General features: G+C 41.7%; 2 protein-coding genes across 2 annotated transcripts in view; both read right to left on the bottom strand.

Annotated features, from left to right (window-relative positions):
• Positions 1-16,258, bottom strand: part of LOC310942642 (pleckstrin homology domain-containing family G member 3-like) — a 30,890-nt gene extending 14,632 nt beyond the window's left edge. The window contains exons 1-2 of the mRNA XM_083908056.1: positions 16,188-16,258; positions 10,572-10,639 (exon numbers count right to left, since the gene is read on the bottom strand). Coding sequence (XP_083764182.1) covers positions 10,572-10,620 — 49 coding nt within the window. The 5' untranslated portion in view covers positions 10,621-10,639; positions 16,188-16,258. The remainder of the gene's footprint in view (positions 1-10,571; positions 10,640-16,187) is intronic.
• A 3,159-nt stretch (positions 16,259-19,417) lies between these two features.
• Positions 19,418-27,480, bottom strand: spint1a (serine peptidase inhibitor, Kunitz type 1 a; the record flags this gene model as incomplete). Its single annotated transcript, XM_083908055.1, has 10 exons — positions 19,418-20,324; positions 20,993-21,052; positions 21,213-21,383; positions 21,472-21,522; positions 21,631-21,762; positions 22,589-22,636; positions 23,121-23,288; positions 25,134-25,275; positions 25,392-25,549; positions 27,063-27,480. 10 exons carry the CDS (start codon positions 27,478-27,480, stop codon positions 20,137-20,139), a joined length of 1,536 nt encoding a protein of 511 aa, XP_083764181.1. The 3' UTR covers positions 19,418-20,136.
• Positions 27,481-27,553: the final 73 nt, after the last annotated feature.

The raw sequence follows: 27,553 nt of genomic DNA, 5'->3' as shown, positions 1-27,553 counted from the left end.
TAAAATGATGGATCCATGTGTTTCATAATCCAAAAAAATACATTTCTATTATAACAAAACCTAGTATTCTGGCTCCTTTCAATCAGTGCCATCACATTTATTAATCAATGTCATCGTCTTATGCTGATAACGACTGTGCAGCAGCACTAAAGGGTGTGAGTTAACTTGCTGAGATTACAGTGTCAACACATTCTCATTTTCAGTTTCTGCCTTGCATTATGGGGTATAAAACTTGAGGGCACTGGGAGTTCACATACAGAGCTGTTTTGGTTCACTGGTGTATTTCATCCTGCAAAAAAAGGGATCGTTTAAAAATGCCGTTGCACTTTTTATGCGTCTTCTCTCACCAAGTGCACACATACTGTATGAGCCAGGCCGTGTCTGGGCACAACTTCAGATAAATGTAACTTGGGAAAAAGAAAAGATTGAAGCGACATTGAACGGATGATTGTGCCCATGAATCAATAAAAGAAAGCCCTGAGCTTTGTGTTTATACTCTCGGGCAGAGGCACAGAGCGGTGGTTTACAGTAAAAGGCTTAGCTCAAATCATCACTGACGTGGCCTAATTGCAACACAGCATATTCTATGGAAAACCCAGTCATTTCCTCTTGTTCTACTGACGGCTCAAGGCCGAGCCTTGGAAAAACAGAGAGAGGGAAAACTGATGGAAAGAGAGAGAAGAAAAAAATCAGGGAAAGGCACTCAGGGGTTTGTTTATATGTCTTCATCGAACTGCGTCTGAATGTAAGAGAAATAGAATTCATATTCAGTTTCACATCCTTCCTGGCCAGATGGGGAGTTTTCCTCACAAGTGTGTGAGAATGGGGCACAGAGTGGCCACTCAGCAGAGAGCTCCATTTCCTTAAATATTTGCAGGGCAAAGGGGTCAAAACCATTTTGCTCAGCAAAAAGAAACGGACCTTTGTGATGTGATTTACGCCAGGCTCATAAATAGAAACGGACAGGGCACCAACCGTCATTAAGCTAAATATTAAGTTACACCTTTCAAGTAAATGCAACTGCTAAGTGGGGACAAGAAGCGTAATTTGGTGTTGATAGCTAACAGATGTAGCTGATGTCAGAAGCCAAAATCACACCAGTGTTGACAAGCTTAATATGGTCATTCTTACGAGCTCATTTTCAGCACACACCTGTAGGCTGTACAGAGCACTCTTAAACATTCAATGTCACAAATAATGGAATGAACTACACTGAACAACACATTGACCCACAGCTGCTTCACATGAAGAAACAAGCTGCATTGTTTTGTTCAGACACACACACACACACACACACACACACACACACACACACACCCTCTTTGGCATCTTCAAACTTTCCATTAGTCAGTGCTGAGCTCACTGAGCTCGTCTTGTTCACACTGAAACTGGGCTGACCCGACGGCACAGTTCTCACGCAAAAAACCTCACAAGGAGAAACGGATGAAGGAGGCGAGCGGGAGCCGTGACCGCCGCGTAAACCGCCGTTTATGCTCCGTGACGAATCACAGGCTCGATCGACGTCGAGCGCTGCACTTACAGCGCCGCTGCGAATCAGGAGTCGGCGGCATCCACTTCCTCTGTCAATTCTGTCATTACTTTTGGGTTTTGAGTGTTCCCGTCTCTGGCATGTGGAACTCCCTTCCTCCTCTCTCCTCTTCCTCCCACCAAATATGCCTCTATAATAAATCTGTCTTGCTACAGACAGAGTGCATCCCATTACATGTATAAAAAAAAAAAGAGGATGAGAAGCAGCACAGCACCATGTCTGCACAACTTCCACACACTGCTAATCAATGGTCAGAATTAGGGATTGCATCTAATTAACAATTTTGCAATAGCATGATAACAAAAGTGTCTTCTGAGCAGAAACTATAGTTTTGTTCCATGCATACATCATCCTTTGTGCTCTGCTCTTATAGAATTATGGCAGTGAACTATTGCTGTGTGCACATGCTGAGCAAAAGAAGGAAATGTGAGCTTAGCAGAGAGGAAGTTAAAGATGCATTCTGTAACAGATCTAAAGCAACTGGCCATAAAATCCTACTAATATGTCACAGAGACTCATGAATAATGTTCATATAACATGAAACTGAACTCACCAACAACAACAGTACAGCCAAAATATTTGTATTAAAAATATATATTTTGCAGACTGCAAATCATGTTTATGTTTTGAAATCATGTTTTGGCATGTGGCGCCACCTACCGCCGTCTACCAATCATTGCAGTCAGTAGAGTCTCAGCTGCCGAGCAACCACGGGTTGCCAGTTACGTCAAAAAACGAAACCTAAAAGACCTCGATATTTTGAATTTGAATGTAGTAACCGTTTTTGGCCATATTCTTACATAAGGCACCTTTAAGACTACCTGGCAAAGTCTGAAAATATAATTGGGATATATAAATGATCCAGTGATGCAAAATGTACAAGAAATGCAACACCTTTACCACTATTACCAGCTCTATACAAGCAGACAAAAACTAAAATTCCACACATTCAAAGTGAAGGAACAACACAGGTACTACCGAGTTCTTCTGAAGACAATCTCCAGAATTAAGCATGCACTTCAATCCAGCGCTAGCTCCTAACGCAGCTCTGATATACCACTTCAGATTAGAGGCACTACTGGAAAGGCATTATCAGAGGCTGATACCACTTACACCTAATGTTTCAGGAGGAAAACAACAACGGTGGACCACTCACCGACTTTGTTGAAAAGGGCTGTGCTTAGGAATGCAAATGACCTGGTCAAGATAAGCCACGCACACGGTAATATACCACACACAGCAAAAGTTTTTTCCATTTTTTCCGTTTTCTGCCAGTCATCACGGACAACGTATTCTCTGTGACTCATGAGTGTTGATGCTCCTCTCCTCTCGCTAATGCACAACCATTATCACACAGACCGAATCTGGTCTTGCTTTCGGTGCCACAGAGTCTCTGCAGCATCTGCAAACATTTATCGCAAATCTTTGAGGGATCTGTAGCCACAATGCTAAGGCCATGCCCATTCCTGTGCCACCCAGCTGTCACTTTATCCTTTCTAACATGTACAGTGCATAGTGCATATTTAAATTGAAATATAGCTCAATTAAGCTGTATTCCACCTTCTATGCGTTTTTTTAACAAATGCAGCATCTGTGTTCATTCTCATGTTCCATTTTAATGCAACCAAATTACAATAATACAATAGCATGCCTGTGTTTTACCTGTCATTATCATTTATTTGCTATGCTGCTGCTGGTGCAGTGGTGCTTTTGCAGTATTTAACTGCCATTGTCGTAATGGTTAATAATGGGAAAATAAGCTTACAGCTTCTTTAGCACAATTTGCTATGATTAACTTTATAGGAAGCAGGGGAAATTCATGGGATTTATCCCTTAAAGCCCAAATGTCAGTGCTTTTTTTGGCAGGGATAGGTCTATAAACTGAGAGTATTGTACCAGGAGCTTAAACCATATGTTTTCTGCAAAACTACCACTTGGCAGAAGATGTCAAATATGAACTTGTGTTTTTTTCCCATTTATTTTCATTTATTTCATCTATCTGCCAAGTTGGCAAAAAGAAGTAAAGCCACATATGCGCGGGAAGCCTTTATTCACATTCATGCATTTCAAAACCAGTTGAAGTTTTATCGATGATGTGATTTTAAATTAGCCCTATTTTACAGACTTGTGGCTTTTTCCTCTGCACGGCTCGGTGGACTGACCTGTTAAATCATATCATAGAGAATGGAGAATCAAGAGAATAGTTGTGGTGACGACTTTGTAAGGTTAAACATATAATCCAGGGGGAAAAAAAATCCATTTCAGACCCTACCATCTTCTAACTTTAGTATACGACCTCAACAAAAACACAGCACTCTCCTTTGTTTCACAGCTGCATCAATACAGTCGTTAAGTCACACACATAACCATTAACCAAGTCAAGGCTGGAGAGACAGTATAGTATTTGGACTACGTTTTAGTCAGCCTCTTAACCTCAATAACGCAAGAATTTGTACAATTTCACCTCAAAGAGAACAAAGAACGTTGATGTTTACAGAGCGTAGAGATGGTGCGATCTGAAATAGATTACAAAAAGCTCACATTCTTTGCGAGCATGTTGTGAACACATTACTGATGTTGTTGCCGAAAGGAAGAAAAAAATGGTTGGAATTCCAGAAACAAACTCCCAACACCTCGTTGCGATTCTCCGAATTCCAGTTTCCCGTCTGTTAAGCCGAGGTTAACATTTACAGGAGGGTACACGTGTGACCTTTCCTTTGATTTTTGTTTTGTCTGAAAACAACCCCCAGACAGGCAGTGCATACAAGCAAAGATGTCCAAATAAAATGGCATATAACCGATTCTAGTCCAGTGTGAGGAGTATAACAGGTGTTGCTGAAAGCAGACATGATATTCGCTCACTGATGACTAATCAGTTTGAGCTAATATTGTGACGCTTCACTGGTTTTCCTGTCAGTGTGAGCTGATGAGACGGCTAACAATGCAGACACTTCATAAACTCGTCTGCCTCTGACATCACGCTAACCTAATAAAGCGGTACCAGAGGTTCACAGAAACTCCGGAATTAATACTGCAGCACCTGGTTATTAGCTTTTCTAAAAGGCTACCTTCTCGTGTATGACAGAGGTGGCGTCGGTGTGACGTTCTCGGTGTATGGGACATAAAGGATTCCTTGTGTAATCATTTTTTTCACGCTTGGACAATGACAGACACATCTAACAAACAGTCTTTCACAGTCGAGAGCAGAAAGCCAAATAGAAACTGTACAACCTGGCACACAGTACACCGACGCCTCATTCATGGCTACATTTCACCACCTAGTCCGAGGACATGATAAGACACAGCGAGCGAGCAGCTCTGACGTTAGCTGTCGGTTGCAGTTTAAAGCCTGTGATGACACGACTCGCTGTCTCACTTCATGCAAACCAGCCCTATCCATGCAGATAACCATGCAAATTCTACACAGGACAAGGTATAGTTTTCTCCCGAGACTAAAAAACACCAACTAAACCATTCACAACACTTATCCAACCTGTGTTTTACGCTCATCTCAACAGGATGGAAGGTCTTTGCTTCAAGTACAGCAACTACTACTTTAGAGTATAAGGAAATAAATACGTTTTACAGTGCGAGTTTTACATACAATTATGGTTAATGTTACACAAATCATCACTTGATAATAAAAATCAATAAAAAGGTGCGCCCAGCCTTTTGATACCAAACTTTACTGAACATATAAATGGTTCAGTCCTTCCATACCTTTAAGATGGCAGTGATGAGATCTATCCATCAAAGCGAGAAGGTTGAAAAACGACGTTAAACTCCATAAATGCGTTAGTCCTCCTCTCCAATCCCTCTATTTTTTTGTAACCTCGCATTAATAAGACAATAATAAGCTGCGTGGTGAGTGTGTTCTGTACACATGGCTTAAAAGAAGCTGTTTGCCAGAGAGAGACACACCTGTATGACTATTTCTATCCAAACTTCCTCGGCCTATGAAGGAAGTTACGAATATGTAAATCACCCCAAGGTTTAAATAGGTTTTACCTGTGTATATTCCTGTCTGGCGTGTGTCCATCTGTAGCCTAGCCAAAACACGGGCGTAGAAACGGGAACAACGCCGCCTAGACCGATGTCCAACATGCAAATAATTCTGCTGCAGCATCGGACTCTCTGGGCAGCCACTGAGAGGAACCTTGGCTCCTCTGTAGGTCGCCTCAGCCATTTGCATCAGTAGTTCTTACAGGCATTAAACAAACAGTGAGAGTCAGAATGACAGCACTCTGACACAGCAACATCCCACGGATGAAACAAGCCCTTGCCTGCTCAGGTACTAACCTTCACAGAGCCGCTCCTACTTATTGCTTACACTGATTCACGTATCAAACGGTGATAAATCATAGACCCAGTGGACCGTGAATCACATCTCAAGTCAGAGGGAGACTGGCTTGATCGTACATGTGCGATCGATGGTAATAAAACTGTGGAAATATAAGTAATTTCCGTGTTTAGTTGAATCACGATGATTCACTCCTTGCTTTCCGTGTGCCTGGCACAGTCTTGGAATCCTTAAGAATAACTTTTATCACACATGATGCAACTCACCCTTATCTTCCTCGACAACGTTCATATGTGCAAAGTACATTCTTGCCGTCTTTTCATCTACTTTCATTGCGTGAAAAGAGTTGCTAGTTTTTGAGATGCCCATTGGCCAGTAAGAGGCCTTCGACTTCCGGCATGATTGCATCGTAACAAGGTGAAAATTCCTCACTCCTAATTGTCTGACAATAGAAAACCTCCAACTGGCTCTTGAGGTAACTAATAGGCTAATTTATGTTTCAGAACTAAAGACGCGGTGACCCCGCTTCCCTTGGGAAATGAAGAGCAAATCATGTTTGGCCCTTAATCTTAATAAAGCCCTTCCGCCCCTCAACATCCACTCCTAACTTCCTTGTATAGCCCTCCATCCACAGCCTCTGGCACTCATCTCCTCCCATTGGGGCAGTGGGAGGTAGCCTCCCGCTGATCTCCTCCCCACCTGACCATGGTGAATGAATGGCTGCCCCTCCGGAGGGCAGGAAGAACATGCTAAAAAAAAAAAGGTGCCTCCAAGGATTAAGCTTCACAGACCATTATCAAACAGCACGAGTCAGTACACTAGTGATTAGACGCTGAGACCGACGGCCTGGATTTATTTCTTATTTGTTGATGGAAAGAAGAATTTAGGTCACTTCAAGGTTTTCTTCTTATTCGGTACAAATAGCTTGATTTACACTTTCTGTTTGGCCTCACAACAGGTCTTTAATCCTGTGTTAATAATTAGCCTGAAAGTTGGTAAATATACCACACAGGACAAAGTAGGCCGAGTACACACACACAGACACACACAACTGAACCTGCATTCCACACTGACAGTCAAGGTCAAAATGTGCTGGGAAGTTTTGGGGGAAGTCTTGTGTGTGTGAGTGTGTGTTTTCCATGACTTTTGATAAAACTCAAGTACATAACTGTTAAATATCACCAACTGTCTGTTACATTCAAACCATTTTTCAAATTAATTCACACTCACACAACAGTCGCAGTGTTTCTCAGAACAGCGGACTTTAGCTTAGGTCTGCAATCAATCAATGAATCTGTCAATTATTTTCTTGATTATATGATTCAGTTTCAATGATTTATGTGTTATTATGAAACCCAGAAAATATTCACATTTAAGAAGCTGAAAAATCACAGAACTTAAAGGCGCCATATGTAAGAATGTGGCCAAAAACGGTTACTACACTCAAATTCAAAATACCGAGGTCTTTAAGTTTCTTTATCTCCGCCATTGTAGCTCAGACGTGACTGGCAACCCGTGGTTGCTCGGCAGCTGAGACTCTACTGGCGGCAATGATTGGTAGACGGTGGTAGGTGGCGCAACATGCATAAACATGATTTCAAAACATAAACAAAAATATATTTTTTAATTAAAAAAATAAAAAAATATTTTTTTTGGCTGTACTGTTGTTGGTGAGTTCAGTTTGTTATATGAACATTATTCCTGAGTCTCTGTGACATATTAGGAGGATTTTATGACCAGTTGCTTTAGATTTATTACATAATGCACCTTTAAAGAAGCGCCTATAAAAGCCAATCATTGCCATTGCCAGTCCCTATGATGCCACTGTATACACACAAACGCTCGGACAGGCCTGGGCAGGATTGTTAGGCAAACCCCCTTTTTTTTTATATGAAGGGCATATCATAGATAATAATGTGAAATCATTTCGGTTCATGAAAACCAAACAGAGGTTAGGGTTAACAGCGTAAATCACCAACAAAATGTATATTTTTGGTTACAAATGTTACATATCAAAACAATATGATATGTAATCATTCTGTGACGCACAAATGGGAAATAACAAAGGACAAACCCCCTTCTTGAGATAAGGATTAGGAGAATGGGATTAGCAATTTAACAAAGGTACAAAACTCCCCCCCCAAAAAAGGTCAAATTTAATCCTGTAAACCTCCCCTGTGCCGGACCGTGGCTCCTAAAGGATCCAGACTTGCCAAATGACCTCAGTGCATAGGCATGTGATGATCCACTTAGAATACTCCTCCGTTAACAAGCTCCCCCTCCACGAAACCCTTCAGGCACTGGCAACGCTGCTTGCCCTGGACCTTTTCAAAAAACCCACGTTTCCTATTGACAACACACGCCATCTGGGCCCTGAGGTGTGAGCGCATTGTTAACTTTATCACCAGTCTGACAGTCTACAAGCAAACTGCTGTCCTGTTAGCGCCTCTCTGCTGAGTCCACACAGGCTGGTGGCAGGACAGCTGTGTGGAGTGTGGAGCAACGGAGGTCAGCAGGAGGAACACTTCATTTACTTCACATCAAGCCGTTTATGACGCGCAGAGTTATAAAAGGTGTGATGCCGTTTTCCCTGTCATTAAGACCTTATTAACACTAAAGTTGAAAAGTGAGGAATTTGCCTATTTGCTTTAACATTATCACACAGTATCTGGCAGTGAATTATTTGGATGCATACTTGTTTAGTTACTTAATATTAAGTGTTTTAGAGGAAGACGATAAAGAGTTTTACGGATTCAAACGAGTTGCTAGAGGCCACCTAACAGGAACACCCGAAGTAGAGAGCCTGTAGTTAATGTGGGTAATCCACCACAAGAGCTCCATAAGGAGGAATGCCATTGTCGGAGCTGTAAAATCATTTCCATTGAGATCGTCTTTTGTGAGGGTACGAGAGCCTGAGCCCAACAATGAAGCCACGTTCACAAACGGCGAACACGGAGCCGTGTTTAAGTTCTGTTACAATAAAAAGCTGTGATGTATGGATGACTGAAATAAACGGGAGTTTCTGCAGTTTCAGCAAGTGTCAGAGCAGACACATACTTTACTGAACAGGAGATGATTCAGCTCCACCTGAGTCTGCTGGGAATTAATGCTCCGGGCAATTTAGCCGAGGAAGAGTTCCAGTCCAGGAATCTCTATTAAGAAGCCCGCTCTGAGATGCAGCCATCCCTGCCACCATCATTTGTCTATGTCCACAGCCCTTTGCCCACTGATCTGGAAAATCTGCAGTGAATGGCGATGATCCACCCGTCCCGTACCCTTCAGAACTCCCTGTAAAGGCTTACATTCTGCACGCGCAGCTACATTCCTACATGAGGTGAAGTAGGTCATCAGGAGTCCTTATCTTTCAGAGAGCTGCTTCATATAGCCTTAGGTCTACTGATTCCTTGTTGTGTCACTGTCACACAGTGTCCTGTTAACCCCTGTGTGATACAAGGATAATCATCAAGCTTGTTCCCATTCATCATGGTGATTAACAGTTTGACTTTGATGGGATCATCTCATCCAGATTGCCCTGGAAATGTATTCAAAGTACAGAACAATGAAAAGAAAATCTGAGTAGATCTTGGAGCACCGCCCAAATACTTTCCTTTACACTGGTTTTGTCTGATCATGCCTGGCACCATCCAAACCCTGGTGGTGGTGGTGGTAAAATAATCAAAACACCTTTGACTCTTGAGAGAAATCGGAGCTAGACCACAACCTTTCTATTGTTTGCCTTGACCAGACAAGGGGCTTCCTTTTACCATGTGCATTCCTCGTGCCTGTTGACCGCATACAATCATCACCTAACATAGATAGTGCACTGCCAACAGCCCTGCCCCCTAATTACCATCCACCCATCCACAGCAGGAGGAGACCCAGGTCAGTCACACATTAACTCCAACTGGTTCCTAAACGAACAAAACCGAAAGTTGCGGTGGTGGGAGTTCCGTCAGGTCGATGCGATTTCGCACTAGCCATCTGAGCTGCAAAATAAGCTGTGAGAGCATGCTGTCAGTGCAGCATGGCCTTTTGAGCAAACAGGCAAATTTTCATGAGGGCGGCACACGTCTGCCTGAGCCAAAGGCCTCCTCTGGCCAAAGCCGAAGCGAAGGGACAGGCATGGAGGAAAAAGAGAACCATTGACACACTGGTATTCTTCAGCCAAAGTCGAAGTCCAGAGCCAAATGTGTTCAGTGGAGAGAAGAGGAGGGGTGGGTGTGGGTGGGGGTTGAGGGACAGGGCAAGCAAACAGATACAAAGAGTCTCTGTGTCAATGCAGTGGCTCCACAACTGAAGATAACATTAAAATAATATGTCATTTAAGCGGCCCCTCAACATCCAAGGTCAGCGCCGCTGGCTCGGGCCTACCTTCTTCACGAACTGTGATTGTTATACAATCTGGTTTGATGGTTTCAGTTGTATGAAGGGGTTTGGCCGAGGTCCACGGCTTCACAAAGAGCCTCTCTGCCAGCTGGGACTGTAGGAGGGGAGTACATAGCTCTCTTTCTCAGCTCTGCCTCGCAAAGCCTCTACATTTCCTCTATTCTTCCATTTCAAGGCTTTTTCCATTTGCCTCTTGCTGCACTTGTACTGTACACATGTTAGCATACTGTACCCGGACGCCACCACACAAACCATCGTCTTCATTAAGACTGCACATTATCAGGGTGGTCAAGTCAAACACGGCTATTACCAAGGCAATAACGGCATCGATCTTACCTTCCCCCATTGGGCTCTGGTGGAGAGCAGAATGAGACCCCTCTGGCATGGCACTCAGGCCTCTGGATCTGACAAAACAAAACACAAGAGGGTCAAACAGATGCCTGGTACTTTACGACAAGACATACAGTACAGGCAGCATGGCAATAAGAACTGAAATTGAACTGAATTAATCAATTACTAAATGAATCGTCAACTATTTTGATCATCGATTCATCGGTTTGAAGCTTTTTTCATGATTGAAACTGTTAAAGATTTCTGATTGTTTTAGCTTCTTAAATGTGAATATTTTCTTTGTTTCTTTGCTTAAAACTGAATGATTTTGGTTTATGGACAAAACAAGACATTCAAGAACATCGTCATTTGACACTGATCAATGTTTTTTAACATTTTCTGACATTATGGACCAAACGATTAATCGATTGCGGATCTAATGGCAAGGTTTATTATTTTTCATCAGTTTGACTTGACAAATACCATTGGTTTCTGTATTACATGACACTTTTCTTGACTGGTCTGGGTAATGGAGAGTATCAACTAGCCAGGCTAATCAGGTCTCACATAAAAGGGGAAATTCTTCCCATTCCCTTGCTTGCTGCTCTGGATTAGCTCATGCTGGTAGTGTATAGTGTAACCAGGGCTATAAGATATGTAGGGGGAGATTCAACACAAACAAAGTCAATTTTAACACTATAATATATATATATATTTTTTTTTTATAAATAAAAAACAATTTCAAGCAGCACTAAATACAAGACAGAAAAAAATCAATTCCTAGAGCTAGAATAAATCCATGCCCAACAAAAACAAGTCTCTCATTATAAGTGAGACTGCCCAGTGCTCTGTTTCAAGTCTGGTAGCATGTCTTTTTCTAATCCCTCATGCCAGACTTCAGTACTGTTAATGATGAGGTGCGTGTCCTCAGAGCCGCCATGATGCCATTTTCTCACGACAGTTGTTCTCTGGCTCCTCGGAGCAAATTAAGATCGAGGGCTGGTGCATGAGAACTGGCCTCGGTATAATTCCTGGTGTGCCTCCAGCTTTTTTAAACATTACATTCTTGGGCCGAGCACGATCAGAGGAGCAGAAATTCTTCAGGGATTAGGATGGGGGGGGGGGGGGCATTCTTCGTAGTGTGTTTGCTGGCCACTGTGCCAAACTAACAGCCAGGCCGGGCCGAGGCCAAACTGAGCTCTCTTGCCAAGAGGTCTGGCAATTAAGCAGTGCAGGCATGCAAGAGGAGAAGTCACAGAGCGGCTTCTGAACATCAGATCACTGCTTCACTGTAGGGTTCCTGTAGCTGAAGCCTGGGGCAAAGTATCTCTATCTATCTTTACTGGTCGACAAGAATCCCTGCAGCCAATGTTTGTTTGTTTTGCTTTGCTTTCGGGGGTTTATGTAACGTCAGAATCCCTTTTATTGCATGGTTTCCGTCACTATGCAAGATATGTCATGCAGGAAATATCTGAAATATCTAGAATATAATAAACAAAGTTTCTAGCTTTATGGGTTTCTGAAAAAAAATTCTGTATCGTATGACTGATTTGTCCTCAGTTAATGTGTTACTGTGAGAAAGATTGACGTTTCCTGCGACTTCGACTTTCCTTGGCTCTGTAATTGGATTTCAAGTGGTGGGTTAGTTAGGCTTTGAACTGGTTTCAATGAACAGCAAAATAATCAAATAATCTGATAATCCTTCCCACTTTAAACCTGGAAACTGATGAGATCAGAACTATGCTAATCTCTCTTTGGTCAACAAGAGGCTAGACTAGAGAAAATAATGGGCTCAAACCAACATCGCACCGTAGACGTAAATGTTTTTCCACGTCTTATCAAAGGCTGGAGGCTGAAAGACGGTCTGAGCGAGGAAAGTGGAATGGGTTGAAGTGGTAAAACCAACAACCTGAACATTTCTGGACATCATTGCAAGTAATTATCGTTCACCTCCTGTTTGCCGACATAAAATAATACATCGTCTTTGTTTTCCTAGGGAGGAGGGCACAGAAAATGTTTAAATTCTGAAGAAAGAAAACACGGCGTACAGACCGACATTCATACCAAACTTGCCACCTGTGCTTGAAATGGAGAACATTTGGTTCCCACAGCTGACGCCTGCTTTGCCCACACCGTGAACCCCACCACATGAGAATCAGCAACTTGCCCCCGTAATTGAAGACAGATGCGGTGAAAAGTGAATGGGACGGTTATTAAAAGGAAAGACCTGCGATGGATCACTTCTTCAGATTGGGCAGATAAACTTCCTTGTTCCTCTAATCACTGGGCTTTACACTGATCCCACACAGTCAAAGCCTGAATTCCTTTCTTTAAAACACAACAAACACATGATTAAAGGGGGTGGGCTGCTGACCAGAATACTGCACACGTGCAAACGAGGTGAAAACGTTTCTGTGAGTCATCACAAATGTGTTAAAAGACACACATACCAACATATACCATGAACCAAGACCTCAAGCGTGAAGCGCTGTCGGAAAAGAGCTTTTTTAGCATCGACAGAAGTGAAACAACTGAAAATGTCTAGAGAGGAAGTGAGAGGGAAAACAAAACTTCTGCTATCAGGGAGACAAGTCACTTTCTCTGTCTATCCAGGAAAGAGTCAGAGAGGATGTGACATAATATATAACAACAAAAGGCTCACAATAAATGGATTCTATTAACATCCAAGTCCTGATAAATCCTGTTATTCAAACAGTCTCCAAAAGGAAATACCCATGCACCAGCTGTCTTTAGACCAAGTGATTTATGCACACACAACTGACGACACAGATTAGATTCACGATCTGCAATCTTGCTTCAGTGCAATAATTAATGACCCGAACTGATGTTTTACCTCAGGCAGAAGCTAAAAATAATCCACAGAACTCCCTGGAGCACTTTTCTGTCACTATCGCAGACCTACCGCATTAAATCGCATTCCCCCCCGTCTGGCCCCGACAAGGCCCACAGGAATCTAAAAGCATGACACAAGTCCTTTGGGATGTAGTAGTCGAACACAGAGGAGCAGTGTCTTTAAGACATCACCAATCGGGACAGATGTTTAAGTTTAGAACAAATAAAAGTCCGAGTCTGGCAGAGCAGGCAGAGATCCAGAGTCCTGTGGACTAACTACAGACAAGGAGTCTATATTATTTCAGCATTGGTGCCGTGTTTATTTTGCATGACCTCTCTGTTACCCTGTCAACCCTGACAGAAAATACCCCTTGACAAACAGCTTCTTTTTTTTTTTTTAAGTGCCCTCTTTCCCACATCATGCCTGCAGTTTATCCCCCAACAAACACACACACACACACACAGGCCTTAAGAGGCTAACTGCTTTTCATTCACTGGGCAAAACAATAAATCCTGACAGTCTCTCTTCATCTCAATTAAATCCACGGCTTGGACAAAAGACGCCGCCTGAACCCGTGACTTCCCACAGACACACAGCATATGACCCGCTTATATTTTTCTTTTAGAATGCTGCTTAAATGTGGCGATAAAAGATCCAATACGCACATACGCACACCGGCCAAAATAGCATTTAATGAGAAAATAATCATTCCCCACTGTGTTGAAATAGAAGAAACGGCTATTTTCAACCAATTACCACAGAATGTTTACCTGACAAGTGGCGTTGGTAAGTGCCATCTTATTTGAGAAAGGAAACATAAAGATTTCCAGCTCTTAAAAATCAAAAGTGTTGAAGAACTCGGGGGTAAGTAGTCCTCCATGGTGTCTGTCCTGCTCTGTTTCTGTTCTGGAAGGGAAAGCAGACACCGAACCTTGAAATAGCATTTTCAGCGAGCCCATTTAAAGGTGCATTACACATAAACATCTGCAGACAAACAGCTCCCCCGTGCTTTTGTGGGACTTTACATCGACGACAAAAATGTTTGACCTCCCTTGGGTTTCTGGAATGCTAAAATCGCTTATGGCGCACACACACACACACACACACACACAGACACCTCCGCTGTCAAACAAACACTCCTCAGTGTTGTAAGGTCAGGTTTAAAGTTGACCTTCAACTCTCACAGTGAAACCCAAGCCACAAGCCGGCAAACGCCGCAACTTTACAGTCTCATAAGATCCAGATATATCCTTAAGCAGCATCGAAAATAAGCGTCAAAACCCACTTGTATAAAACCTGAGTCTCTCACATTCTGCAGCTCTGGTAATTTTATCACGGCTCCGGCATACCAAGACTCGGGAAGAAGAGCTCACGTGCCAACTGTGTGTGATCCAAGACTCACTCAGGCAAGTTTCCTGTCTGGACCACCTGGAGGAAAGTGTTATTCTTGACAATGAAGCAACATTTATCTGAAATGAAGTTCACGGGGGTTATTGTCCAACAGGTCAAGTGAGGTCAAAAGGAGTAGAAGAGGGAACTTTTCACTGGCAACTGATTGATTCGTCCTATTCTTTTTCAGCAGCTGGTGGGGAGAGTCACTGACCAATAAATAGCCTGCGTTTAAAACCACAGTGCGTCTCACTGGGGTGCTCATTAGAAAGAACAATTACGTTTTCTGGGGCCAGGCATGGGCACCATAGGGGGGGGGGAGGAATTGCAGAGAAAGAGGAAATGGGAAATGATTCAGCTGCAGCACGAGGATTAGTTTTATTCACAAGACATAAACGCTTAGGTCGGGCGGAAAAGAAGAAGTTCTGCCTTTGGAATAAAAATACAAAAAAAAAAACCTGTTCCCAGCAGCTGATCAAAGTTCACTCAGCTGAGAGTGTGTAGTGTCAAAGACAAACACGACTTATCAGACTGAAACTCCTGCTATCTGCACATCCCAAAGCATGGATGTTGTGAAATGATCTGTATGTGATATGTGGGAATAATATGAGGCAGCAGGAAAGAGTTCTTCATACATAATCCCAGCCTTAATGTACAATTTGCAGATATCAACATTGACGTTCTTCCCTGGGACAAGTGATGCCCTAGGCTAAGTTTACCCTAACCCTAGGCTTCCTTTGTGTGTCGTTTAATATCTTTAAATAATTCCAGGGGAACTGAAACTATCCTTATATGGAATCATGACTCATCAGATTTAGTTTTGTACACATATCAAAATGGAATTATGGATAATAATTATTGTTGCAGATATCCACATTTCATGTTATGGTTATATCTTCAGCTGAACTGAAGATAACTGCAAAGACAAACCCCAATACACATGAATGGGGGAAAGTGACGTCACGTGTGCTAGGAATAATGAAGTTGTTGATATCTGTAATGACAAAAGTGGATAGAGGAATGTCACGGTGGATAACTGAAATAATCCAAGGGAATAATGGGATTACACATCCATAAAAGCTATCAGATGTCACAACGGCGTGTTATTAGTGTGCAGGAATCCAACGTATAGTTCACTTGTATTTAGTAAACTAGTTGTATGGGGTTGTTTTTACTCAGGTAGATTTTTAATCCATTGTTTTTGCTTGCTTTTAATTGACAACTGTATCAGCGCATGAACAATGCAATGAAAGTGTCCATAATGTACAAAACAGAGCAAACAAACCCGGAAAAAAAGAGTACACAACGCTTTGACATGTAGCCACGCGGTTAACGTTAGCTAAGTTTAAACGTAAAAAATAAAAAAATAGCGAACATACCGAACTCGCCAACGTCTCTCCTCTGTCGTGCTCCGTGGAAGAAGAAAATAAAAGTTTCCCTGTTGTGTCTTTGACGTTAAAAACTTCACATTACTCCACTCGTTTCTTCATTTTTTCTACAAACACACGCTTGTCCCGGAACATCGGCCCGTCGTTCAGCGTCTAACAACAACAGCAGCGACCGCAACACTGATGAAGCATCTTTGAAACTACTGGCGAAGACCTAATGCTGCGTTCACGTGCTGTCGGAAACATTACATCCTCCAATTGGTGGTTGCTACTTGCTCGTGTCAAACCGATTGACACTTTGGGCCCAGTGGAAGAATATAGTACAATACTAATAAAACAATATTTGTATTGTTTAATTCATAATTATCAGTTCCGAGCAATTACACGTGATTTGGTACACCGTAACTGTTTTTTTATGGCCACCAATCGGAACAATGTTTTCCTTTACGAGGGGCAAGTGAACGCATCACAGGACCGCCTGTTTTTGACAGGCCAGCGTCTGTGTTGTGAAAGTCTGAGATTTCCCCACATCTGGCTGCAACAATCTCATCCTTTCTCTCAGTAAATAATGGTTTAAAGGTGCCACATGTAAGAATGTGGCCAAAAACGGTTACTACATTCAAATTCAAAATTCTTTTCGTTTAGGTTTTGTTTTCTGACATAACTGGCAACCCGTGGTTGCTCGGCAGCTGAGACTCTACTGGCTGCAATGACTGGTAGACGGCAGTAGGTGGCGCCACATATCAATGATTTCAAAACATAAACATGATTTGCAGTCTGCAAAATATTGTTTTTAATGCAAATATTTTGTCTGTACTGTTGTTGTTGGTGAGTTCAGTTTGTTATATGAACATTATTCCTTAGTCTCTGTGACATATTAGGAGGATCTAAGGTCAACTATTTTTATATTTTTTTTCAGCTTGAATATTTTCTGGTTGCACAAATAAATCATTAAAGGTGTATTATGTAATAAATCCAAAGCAACTGGCCATATAATCCTCCTAATAGTCACAGAGACTCAGGAATAATGTTCATATAACAAACTGAACTCACCAACAACAACAGTACAGCCAAAATATTTGCATTAAAAAAAAATATTTTGCAGACTGCAAATCATGTTTATGTTTTCTAATCATGTTTTGGCATGTGGCGCCACCTACCGCCGTCTACCAACCATTGCAGTCATTAGAGTCTCAGCTGCCAAGCAACCACGGGTTGCCGGTTACGTCAGAAAAAGAAACCTAAAAGACCTCGGTATTTTGAATTTTAATGTAGTAACCGTTTTTGGCCACATTCTTACACATGGCACCTTTAAAACCTTTCAATGATTTTGGTTGCACTGAAGAAACTAAATATCTCCTTATTCATGTTTGTTTTTGCACGAAAAACATCACAGCACATTCCTACTAACTATTTGGCAGTAAAGCCACTTCTGATTGTGATCCTGAAACCAGCGACAGGCCTGTGAAAGAACATAACAAATAGTCACCCTGCCAATTACATTTATAGGGGTCAGCTCCGTAGAATGGTCGAACTCACAAAGGGTGGCTTCTGTGAGACAATCGCGTGGATGATAATTTATGTGTGTCTGATTAAATGGAGAGGGGCCCTCTCTGTGCCCTCCTCCTGGAGATTATTTAAAGATCCACATAGGGGTGGTGGTGGTGGTGTAGAAAAGCAATATGCACAGAGAAAACTGTGTGGAAATGGAAGTGTAATGTAGATGATGAGTCATGAATTGATCATGCTCCAGTAAAATATGCAAAAGAAAAAATGTCATATAGTAACAACAAAAATAATTTTTACTCAACAGGGTGGAGATTTTGTGTCTGCAAATGCAGCAGAGTTGAACCAATGTCGCCACCTGCTGGTCAAAGGACAGCAGTGCCTCTGTCCAGTGCGTAGGTGGAGGCCAAATGGAATTTCAGAAGGAAATGAACAAATATTTGTTGTAGCCCACTCATCAAAATCACATAAAAAGGACTAAACAGGACTACTTGTTATTGAGGAATAAAAGTGTATTTGTTGTATTACTCAGGCCAAAATATGTTGTATTGTTGCTTAAATAAGATGTTATTAAGGCTTTAAAAGGGGTTTTATATAACGTTTGTCTGGGACAAACTGTTGTTTTTGCTGTGTTGTGTTGTGAGTCTTACTTGTTTGGTGTAACGCATCAACTGTATGAAGTCAAACAAATTTAGCTTTAAATATTCTACTTTTGTGGCATTTTACAGGGTTACAGTCAGTTTTAGATATATGTCACCTGTATTCTGGCCTAGTTTTACTACTTTTATTTATTAACCCTTTATGGTACACAAAGTAAAAAAATAAGGAAAATGATTTCTTTGCATTTTATTTTATTTTATTTTATTTACTTATGATAACAATAACGAAAATAAATATATATATATATATATATATTTTATTATTATTATACCCTACAGTATTTCCTTAAAGGGTTAAAGGGCATTCCACTGCATGCTGTAGTATATTAAGTTAGAATATTATGGTCGGTTTTAAATATCATGTATGTAGACAGTGGTTGTTGACGTGTAATTAGTATGTATGTTCTTTGGTAGATGGGTGGGGGGGTTTAAAAAAAAGAAGAAGCTACACCTGAAATTCCTGACATGCTCAATGACAACCTGTACTTATGTGTCGTATATCCTGTCCCTGTTATGTCCTGCATGCGTTGCCATGGACACAACGTCAGCAGACGGGACTTGGCCTGGTTAGGCCTTATCTGAGTCCCAGACGCACACAAAGTACAACGTCAGATGTTCATAACGGAAACCAAACGGGTCTTAAGATAAGCGGATGCGTCCAACACATCTGTGTTTAATCTTAAACCATAGAAACGACAACAATAACAACCCAAAAGGGTCACTGGAGAAGAGCCTGGACAGGATTCAGTGAGTCTGACACATTTGCAAACTCATCACCATGCATTTTATTTGAATACAAGCAAAACACATTCTTAACAGTGTGACAAAGCCTCAGCGATGATATATATGATGTAGATAAGGTGGAAAAACTACAAAAAGTGTGCGTGTGTTTGAACGTTGAAAAGAAGAGACTCCACATAACATTTAGTTCCTATTTTTATTTTGTATAAACATCACAGAACTGCTACGAACAGTTAGATCGAGTCAAATATGTACAATCATTAGAGGAGTAGACTGTTGAATATTCAACAACACTGCTGCTTTTATACGGCATAATAGGTTCCAGTTCGGCTGTTTCTAAAAACACTTTTTTTTTTCTGAGAAATCAAACAAATAATCTCAAGTAAAAATAATTATTTCAATATTCTAAAAGTATATACAACATTATGAATGGTGTGTCAGTGTAACAACATTGTAGAAAACACTAAACTGAGAGTGAAGGAGCCTGTGTAGCTTTAAGACTTAAGTCACAGGGAGCAAAGGTGTGAGATTACAAATCCACAAAAGGCAGGATAATCTTACTTTACATCAACAAGCAACACGGAGAGTTTAGGTTCTGGCATTATTCTGAAAAAAAAGAGGTAAATCCTGGTTACTATGAGATCTTATAATGGAAGAAAAAATGAAAACACTATCATTATTATTCTTACCTGTTTCAATAGGAATAACCCGTAGGACATGGAGTGATAAACTCTCTACACGCTAATTCAATTTCTCCCCACTTAAACCTGAGTACATGCACAGCCAACAGCTTATTTTAACAGGTCACTGCATTAAATACAAGCTAAAAGTCAGACTCATTAAACACTTTGCCTTCTGTGTACATCAAACCTTTAAAAATAACAAAACAAAACAAAAAGAATCCATATATGGACAAAATAAAAAACAGATCCCTCCCAGCATTCAAACTTAAGTCAACGGATATTGTCTCGTCTGTCATTGTTCACCAACTTAGTGTGGGGGGGGGGGGTCAAAGGTGAAGACCAGAGGGAGGGTCAGATGGGCTTAGTGGTGCTATTGTATACCAGGCGTTCTCTGTCCTCGAACGTGGTGACCGGAACGGTGTTGGCGGGCACGCGGTGGTGCTGCGGAGCCTTCTTCTTCCCTTTAAAGAGGAAGTAGAGCAGGACGGCCAGCAGGATGAGGATAGCCAGGCCCAGGATGGCAGCTATCGCTATAATACCTGTGTCAAAGTGTGAAAGACGAGATGTGTTTTTTTTTAAAACGTGGTCAATTTGACAGCTTTTCAGCAATTCATTTATTAAACGATCGGTCGTTCACGAGGCTGCACTCACGGATAAACTAAGGACCTGTCCAAATACTGCCACTAACCCTACATTTTTGCGCATTCTCGTGTAGCTAGGAGCAAGGGGAAGTGCGATTTTGCCCTTATAATCAACCCTCAAAATGTAGTGAGCTCTGATGCGGGCTTAAAAACGAAATTGGAAGATGAAATTACCCACGACGCTTTGCGAATTCAGCGAGCCGGCTGATTTTTTTCAACAAAGATGGCGGCCACATCTGCCGAGGAACAATTTCATTGTAATATATTTTCGCGATTTAGCATGGTACAATGTCGGACCGTTGAGCTTTGAACAGTAATGCAGCTCGCTAACTAGCTAGCTAGCCCGTTATGTAGAGCTACATGACGGGCAAACGCTCTCAAAACACTCGGCAAATATCCGCTAGCTAGCTCTGCTACATCTGGGATAGTTTTGTCAGTGTTTTTGATGCGTGTACCGGCGTTCACAAGTGGAAATTTTAAGGGGGATGTAAACATCGTCTGAGTTTTAAAGATAACTGACATAACTATTCGAGGTGCAGAATTATGAAAGTGATGGGAGGCAATACCTGTCTTGGATCCGTCGGTCTGCTTTTCAAACTCCTCCTTTCTTGCAAATACATCAGTTTCTGAAATGAGGGAGCGGGGAAAAAAAAGAAGGCATAATTCAGTTTTAGAGATTTTTTAGTAGCAGTTTGTAGGCATAGATTTGAATATGAGGCCAGTATTTTAATAAAAAAAAACAAACAAACAAGAGGATGGGGATAGAGAAACTTTGCGTCAACGCACCCGTCACTCCATCACAAACTCTCATACAGGATTCTTTGTTTTCAAATCTGTTCTCATTTCCCTGGCAGCCGCCGTAGTTGAAGCGATAGCAGTTCCTCTGGAGGGGGTTGTAGTACCACTTAGTGAGACTGTCCCTGCAGCTTCCTGTGTTGGGAAACTCCGTGCAGCGCACTGTGGGGGACGTAAAATGAGACGGTAAGCGTGAGATCGTAGCGCTGTGGGTTTTCACAAAAGAAATCTAGAAAAGTTCAAATCAAACCTTTTTGCTCATCCAATGGCATCATCAGCAGAATCCGAAACTTGTTGTTCACTAAAAGCACACGGGAGGGGGGGGGGGAGAGAGAGGGAAAAGTTTAATTTCACATTTAACACTTTTAATGAACTCATTTAAGAATTCTGCGTGGGGGTCACTGCTCACAGTCATCGCACTTCTGCTCGTCCGAGGCGTCGTCGCACTGCGCCGTGGAGTCGCACTCGAGGCCCGGGTCCAAACAGCAGCCGTCGTCACAGGCGAACTGCTCGGTGGTGCAGGGAGCGCCGCATTTCTTTCCTGCGGCACACAAACGCACCCAAGGATTATTGACACTGTCGACAGCACGCTAGGGATGCAATCGTTTTTGTTTCATTTCAGAATGTTATGCTTTTTAGGAGAATGGGTCGCTAACGTAGAAGGAACAAGGGCGTCCAATCTGAAAGTCCCATTTTCCACAGAAGTGTGTGAGATAACCTCACTTATCTCTTAATGCATCACTTGTTTGACTTGACCGCAGACAGTTCTTATTTTTTCTTATGTCGCTCTCACTTCCTCTTTGTCATAAATAGCAGACGTATAATTACAAAGGCAGGGTGTCCTGCACAGACATTTAACTGTCTGAATCAATGAAAAAGGGGCCTGTTCTGTTACTGTATGTACTGTAGGTTGTCTTTGTCGAGTCATTTTGTGCACTAATGCTACGGAATTAGATTTGTGTCAATATTTTCAAACAACAACAAACAACACTCGTTCCAGTATTCCCTGTCAACATCCGACAAAATAATTGTTAAAAAAACGTTTGCCATACATACATATATATGTTTATATATGAAAGTGTATTTCCAAACAATAAAATACAATATTTTTGAATGATTAAATACTGACCTGATTATAAACACAAGTTATTTACAATTATTTTGTCAAATATATATATACATACATATATACATATATACAGACAAATACACACATATATATATATACACAAATACATGTATATATACTGACTATATTGACTTCACTTTACGGCACTAGGGTACTTTAGTTATAGTGAAATAGTGAAAACCACTTATCCTAGGAATATAAAACATATGCAAATCAGATCACATTAAGAGTCACCTACCTCCTGGTGTACCAATTGGCAGACCTCTACCAGTTTTACTGGTTTTCTCTGAAAGGAAAAAAAAGAGATTAAAACCAATCCCAACAGTGCGATGAGTTAACAAAAATCAGTAATTTGTTCAATTTAATAATTATCTTTCTAAATGGGGCCTAAAATATCCTAACAAGCAACATTACATTTGCTTTACACGACACGAGATCTGTAAATTTCACAACTTCACATCTAACTCTCGGCAGGAAACCATTGTGCTGACAAGTGTTGGATCGACAGTGGTGATAATACAGCTGCCATAAGCTTTTCAAATAGTTGCTCAGTAAACATTTCACACTATAATTATGTGCCAATAATTGCTGATAGGACAACAAAAAGGGGGAACAAAAAGTTGTACAATTCTGTTGAATATAATGCGTTTACAATGATCGATGCGACGTTTACATCATCTAAACCAAAGCACGGACTCGTGTTTCCTCTTTTAATCACATTTACTCAGAAAGAATAAGGGTTCTTTTAAATATCATGTATGTACGGATACCTGAGCCGAGGCAGGCTTTGGTGCACTCGTCCTTGGACAAATAGTTGTTGAGGTTCCCCTTGCAGCCTCCAAAGGTGAACTCCTCGCAATTCTCCGAGGCGGCGTTGTAATGCCACCGAGGGAAAGATCCGCGGCACGGCCCGATCTTCTTGGGAGCCATACAGTGATCTGGTGGACGGCATCGAATAAATCGTTAGCTTGCAAAGAAGTGCAAGAAATATGCAAAACTCAAAACACAAATGTGCCATAGTGAGTCCATTTTCCACAAAAGGGCTTTGAAAATAGTGATTTTTAGTGTGTGAGATAACACAAACAGTGCTTATTCTTTCATATGTTAGTCTCGCTTCCTCGTCTCGGCGGCTGCGTCATAAATAGCAGACGTATAATTACAAAGACAGGTGTCCTGCACAGACATTTAACTGCCTGTATCGATGGAAAAAAGAGGCCAGTACTGTATGTACTGTAGCTTTGTGTGTCTGTTGAGTCACACCAACACAAAGTGCATTAAAATAAAAAAGAAAGAACGCTCTGACTGCAAAGTGACACAGCTGTAAGCTACACTTTTCATTAGCAAGCTCTCACATTACGAGGAGCGATTGTCATTCAACGAATGAGCTGTGTTGTTATTCAAACCGTCCATTATCGTGCGTTTAATTTGTCAGTATTGACATGTAGAGTCAGTGGCATGCCCATGCATTTCACACTTAAGAACATTCCTAGGACACATGCTGTTAATGGGTAACTGAGCCACTTTCATGTCCTTTCTTGTCCCTTGGTTTACAAATCGACAAGCAACCCGAAAATTTTTAAAAATTAAAGTGAAAGACAATACTTTTAGAGGATTCAAAGCAACAACTTTTAATCAATACTGAAGCAGATTGTGGTAGTGGCGACCGGAGTTGTCTTGTTTGTGTAACTTAAGCTGAAACCAGACTGACAGGTTTTGTTGAGTCGGGGGTGGAGAGAGTGGGGTGGCAGCAGGGGAGAAGCAAAAACCTCACAAACCACTCTGCTGCGTTTTGTTTTCTGTAGAAACTCTAAACAAAAAACATGTGCCGTGCCGAGAAGCCTTCAGAATCTGACTTGCGGCTTCCAAGCGTTGCGCAACAGAAGGGAAGTGATATCACGTCTGTCACGTCGTCGCTCTTCCACGACACACGAAAAACTGATCCAGCGCAGCCACAGTTGAAGAAACAAAAGTGGGATCAGGTTAAATCGTCTTTATAAAGAGCTTTTATCTCTGTATCTTTGCTTTGTGTTGTCAGGAATTTGGCGGACACGTCTTGACATGTTGGATAACAATCAACATGGGAACTGTTCATGTGACGAAAAGCCAAACAATTGAAGGGAAACTGAGGTTTAGAAATCAAACAAATCTCCTCAAAAGTCAAAATACGAATTTCTAATTTGAGCGTCCTAACTTGTAGCTCAATTCCCCGTCTGTGTTTAATGTTTAGTGTGTGTTAATCTGTGTTTGTTGTTGGGATGGTTAATGAGCGAGGGGGTGGGCTGACCAGAGGGTGTGGTGGGGGCTTGTTCTTTCTTGCGTTCTTATCCCCCGTAAAGCACTTTGTGTTGTCTTGATTTGTATGAAAAGGTGCAACACAGATACAATCTGATTGATTGATCGATAAACTACGACTATGCATTCGTCGTAGTTTCATCGGATATGAAGATTTGGAGTTTTAAAAGGAAGAGGAAGAGTGTTTTCTTTGGAAAATCTTTCACGACCGCAGGGCATTATTATGGCTCACATGTTGCCAAACAGTAAATATAAGGTGGTTGACGGTGAATAAGCCAACAGACGTGTCAACAAATGCAGTGGGATAATGACTCATGTTTACGACGGAAAAGCATTTTTGTTTTTGCTTTAAATGCAGGAAAAAAATACAGGAACAAATTTAAATTGACAAGCCAGGATTTCCTCTATGTCGTATTCAAATAAACAAGTTATGCTTCATAACTAATTGATTACGTTCAGATCATGGTTGGCTCATGGGCCCAAATACTCACGCTCAGACTGCTCAGGAGTGAGGACCAGGACGGTGACCTTGGTCGAGTCCGACTGGCCTATGGTGTCCGTGACGATCAGCTGGAACTTGTACACTCCAGACGTCAGATTGGACACAATAATCTGGTCTTCGAAGCTGGTTTCCTACAAGGAATAATAATAATAAAAAAAAAAAAGCCAGTGTTGCAACATTACTACAACTGGATTCTCAGAAAGGACCGTGGAAAGAATGAGGCTTGCGTCGCCGTCACTGCACTCACCTCAATGACGGCATAAGGATATCCAGTTAGCATTTGCCACTGGTAGGTCACAATCCCATTGTCGTCTTTGCTCTGGATGCCATTCAGTGTCACGCTGTCCTGAGGTTGGGCCACTTGGTCCAGTCCGCCATTGGCTATTGGTGGACGGTCATTGTCATCTGCAGGGACACGATGAGATCAATGTAGTTTTAAAATAATAATAATAAAATAAAAAAAACCTCTGCCATAACTCGATCCCAACAATGCACTATTTCCTGTTACAACATTGCAACACATAAGTGTCAGAAACCTGAACCTGTACACCAGAGGCCATTACAGCCCGGCATGTGTGAACATGTTGAAGTGAAGGCTTCTGCCGTAAAACTGCTGGAAAGACGAGGAAACTTGAGGACGAGTGGGTCAGTTTTGCCTTGTTACTGTGAAACGGAGCCAGTGAGACTAAAGGAAGTGGTATGTTCTAACAGTAGGAACGGGACAATACGAACATTTCCCGTCAGAACTACACTGAAATAAATATTATCGAAATAAAGAATCATACATAAATGAGTGACCCAAATCTATCTTCATTTGGTTTACATCCATATGAGGAAGGTTAATACTGGTCAAAATCACTTGATCAGATATCATAAAAATCAGCTTAAACTCAAAAGGCGACACGCTGTGAATACACATGAGATGCACATGGCTGCCATGGTGAGCATTTTGTTTAGTAAATATCTGATTATAGCCATGTAGTAAATGCATCAGCACAAGAAAAAAACATCTTATCGGCAGCCGAGTTGTTGGGAGGGAGGTAAGAGATTGGTAGATACTCAAGTTTGAGAGTGTGGTAACAAAAGTGGAAACGGAAATAACATTAGACGACTAATTCACACAAAAAAAATACACATTATTTGGGATATGAGCTACCTACAAAAGAACAAACAAAGCACGTCACTGAATATCGTTTAGTATTTATGAATGAGCTAAAGTCAAAAAGTTTCTGCGCCACAGTCACGAGCATCTCACTAGAGCGGCAACTAACGATTTTCATAATCGATTAATCTGTCGATTATTCGATGAATCGTTTGGTCCATAAAATGTCAGAAAATGTAAAAAAAAAAATGTTGATCAGTGTTTGTCAAATCTGGAAACGACGATGTTCTTGAATGTCTTGTTTTGTCCACAAACCAAAACGATTCAGTTTTAATTATTTCTTTTTTATGTGGAGCAAAGAAACGAAGAACATATTCACATTAAAGAACCTGAAACAATCAGAAATCCTGTTTTAATTATGAAAAAAGCTTCAAACCGATCTTCGATTATCAAAAGTTGGCGATTAGTTTTGTAATCGATTAATCGTTTCAGCTCTACATCTCACCAATAATGTTTGTGTTGTCCTCAGTGGGTTCATTGCACAACTGCCATTTTGTTTTAACATGTTTTAACAGGAAAAGCTCCTGAACACATTAATGTTTAGTGACTCAGTAATCACGAATTTCATGGTTTAAACCTGTTTATTTTCAGTCAAAATTGACGTTGTGCAAAAGGGGGGCCCCTCTGAGTCCCCCCACCCCCTTTTGCTCCGTACCTGCTACAGGTAAGGGACCGACTCTAGTAATAACACATCGATAAGTAGCTTTGAATAACACAGAAACATGGTGGAACATTGACTTTATGTGTTGTTCTTACTTGGAGGAACGTCCACCTGGAGGTAGCCGTCAAACACGGTGTCCAGGATGTAGTTGATGTATCCCTTCTTCTTGACGAAGCGGCACACGTACTTCTTCTTGTACAGGCAGCCGAAGAGGAAGCACGACTTGATGGAGTTCTCCTCGTCCCCTCGCTCCATGAAGGCCACGTTACACATGGGCTCCTTGCAGCAGGCGGCCACGCAGTCCCGGGCGGCGTCCAGCTTGGGCGACGACAGGAACTTGGCGCCGTCTTTCACCGACTCGTCCGCGTCGAGGACAAAGTCCTCACTTCCGCTCTTGAATTTGGCAAAGCACTCGTCCGCGTCGGCGTCGGCGTCCTGACCTCCGCTGGAGCCGACGAGGAGCAACACGAGCAGCGCGCACGCTCCAAACTCTCCCTTGAGAGGGACTTTCATTGTTTTTTTTTTCTCCAAAATGTCCCCCACACCTGTAATAAGTAATAGAAACACACACCTGTAGCGACACAAG

This window comes from Microchirus variegatus (assembly GCF_963457635.1).
Source record: "Microchirus variegatus genome assembly, chromosome: 21".
Classification (NCBI taxonomy): Eukaryota; Metazoa; Chordata; class Actinopteri; order Pleuronectiformes; family Soleidae; genus Microchirus; species Microchirus variegatus.
This window is presented reverse-complemented; position numbering and strand designations above follow the sequence as displayed.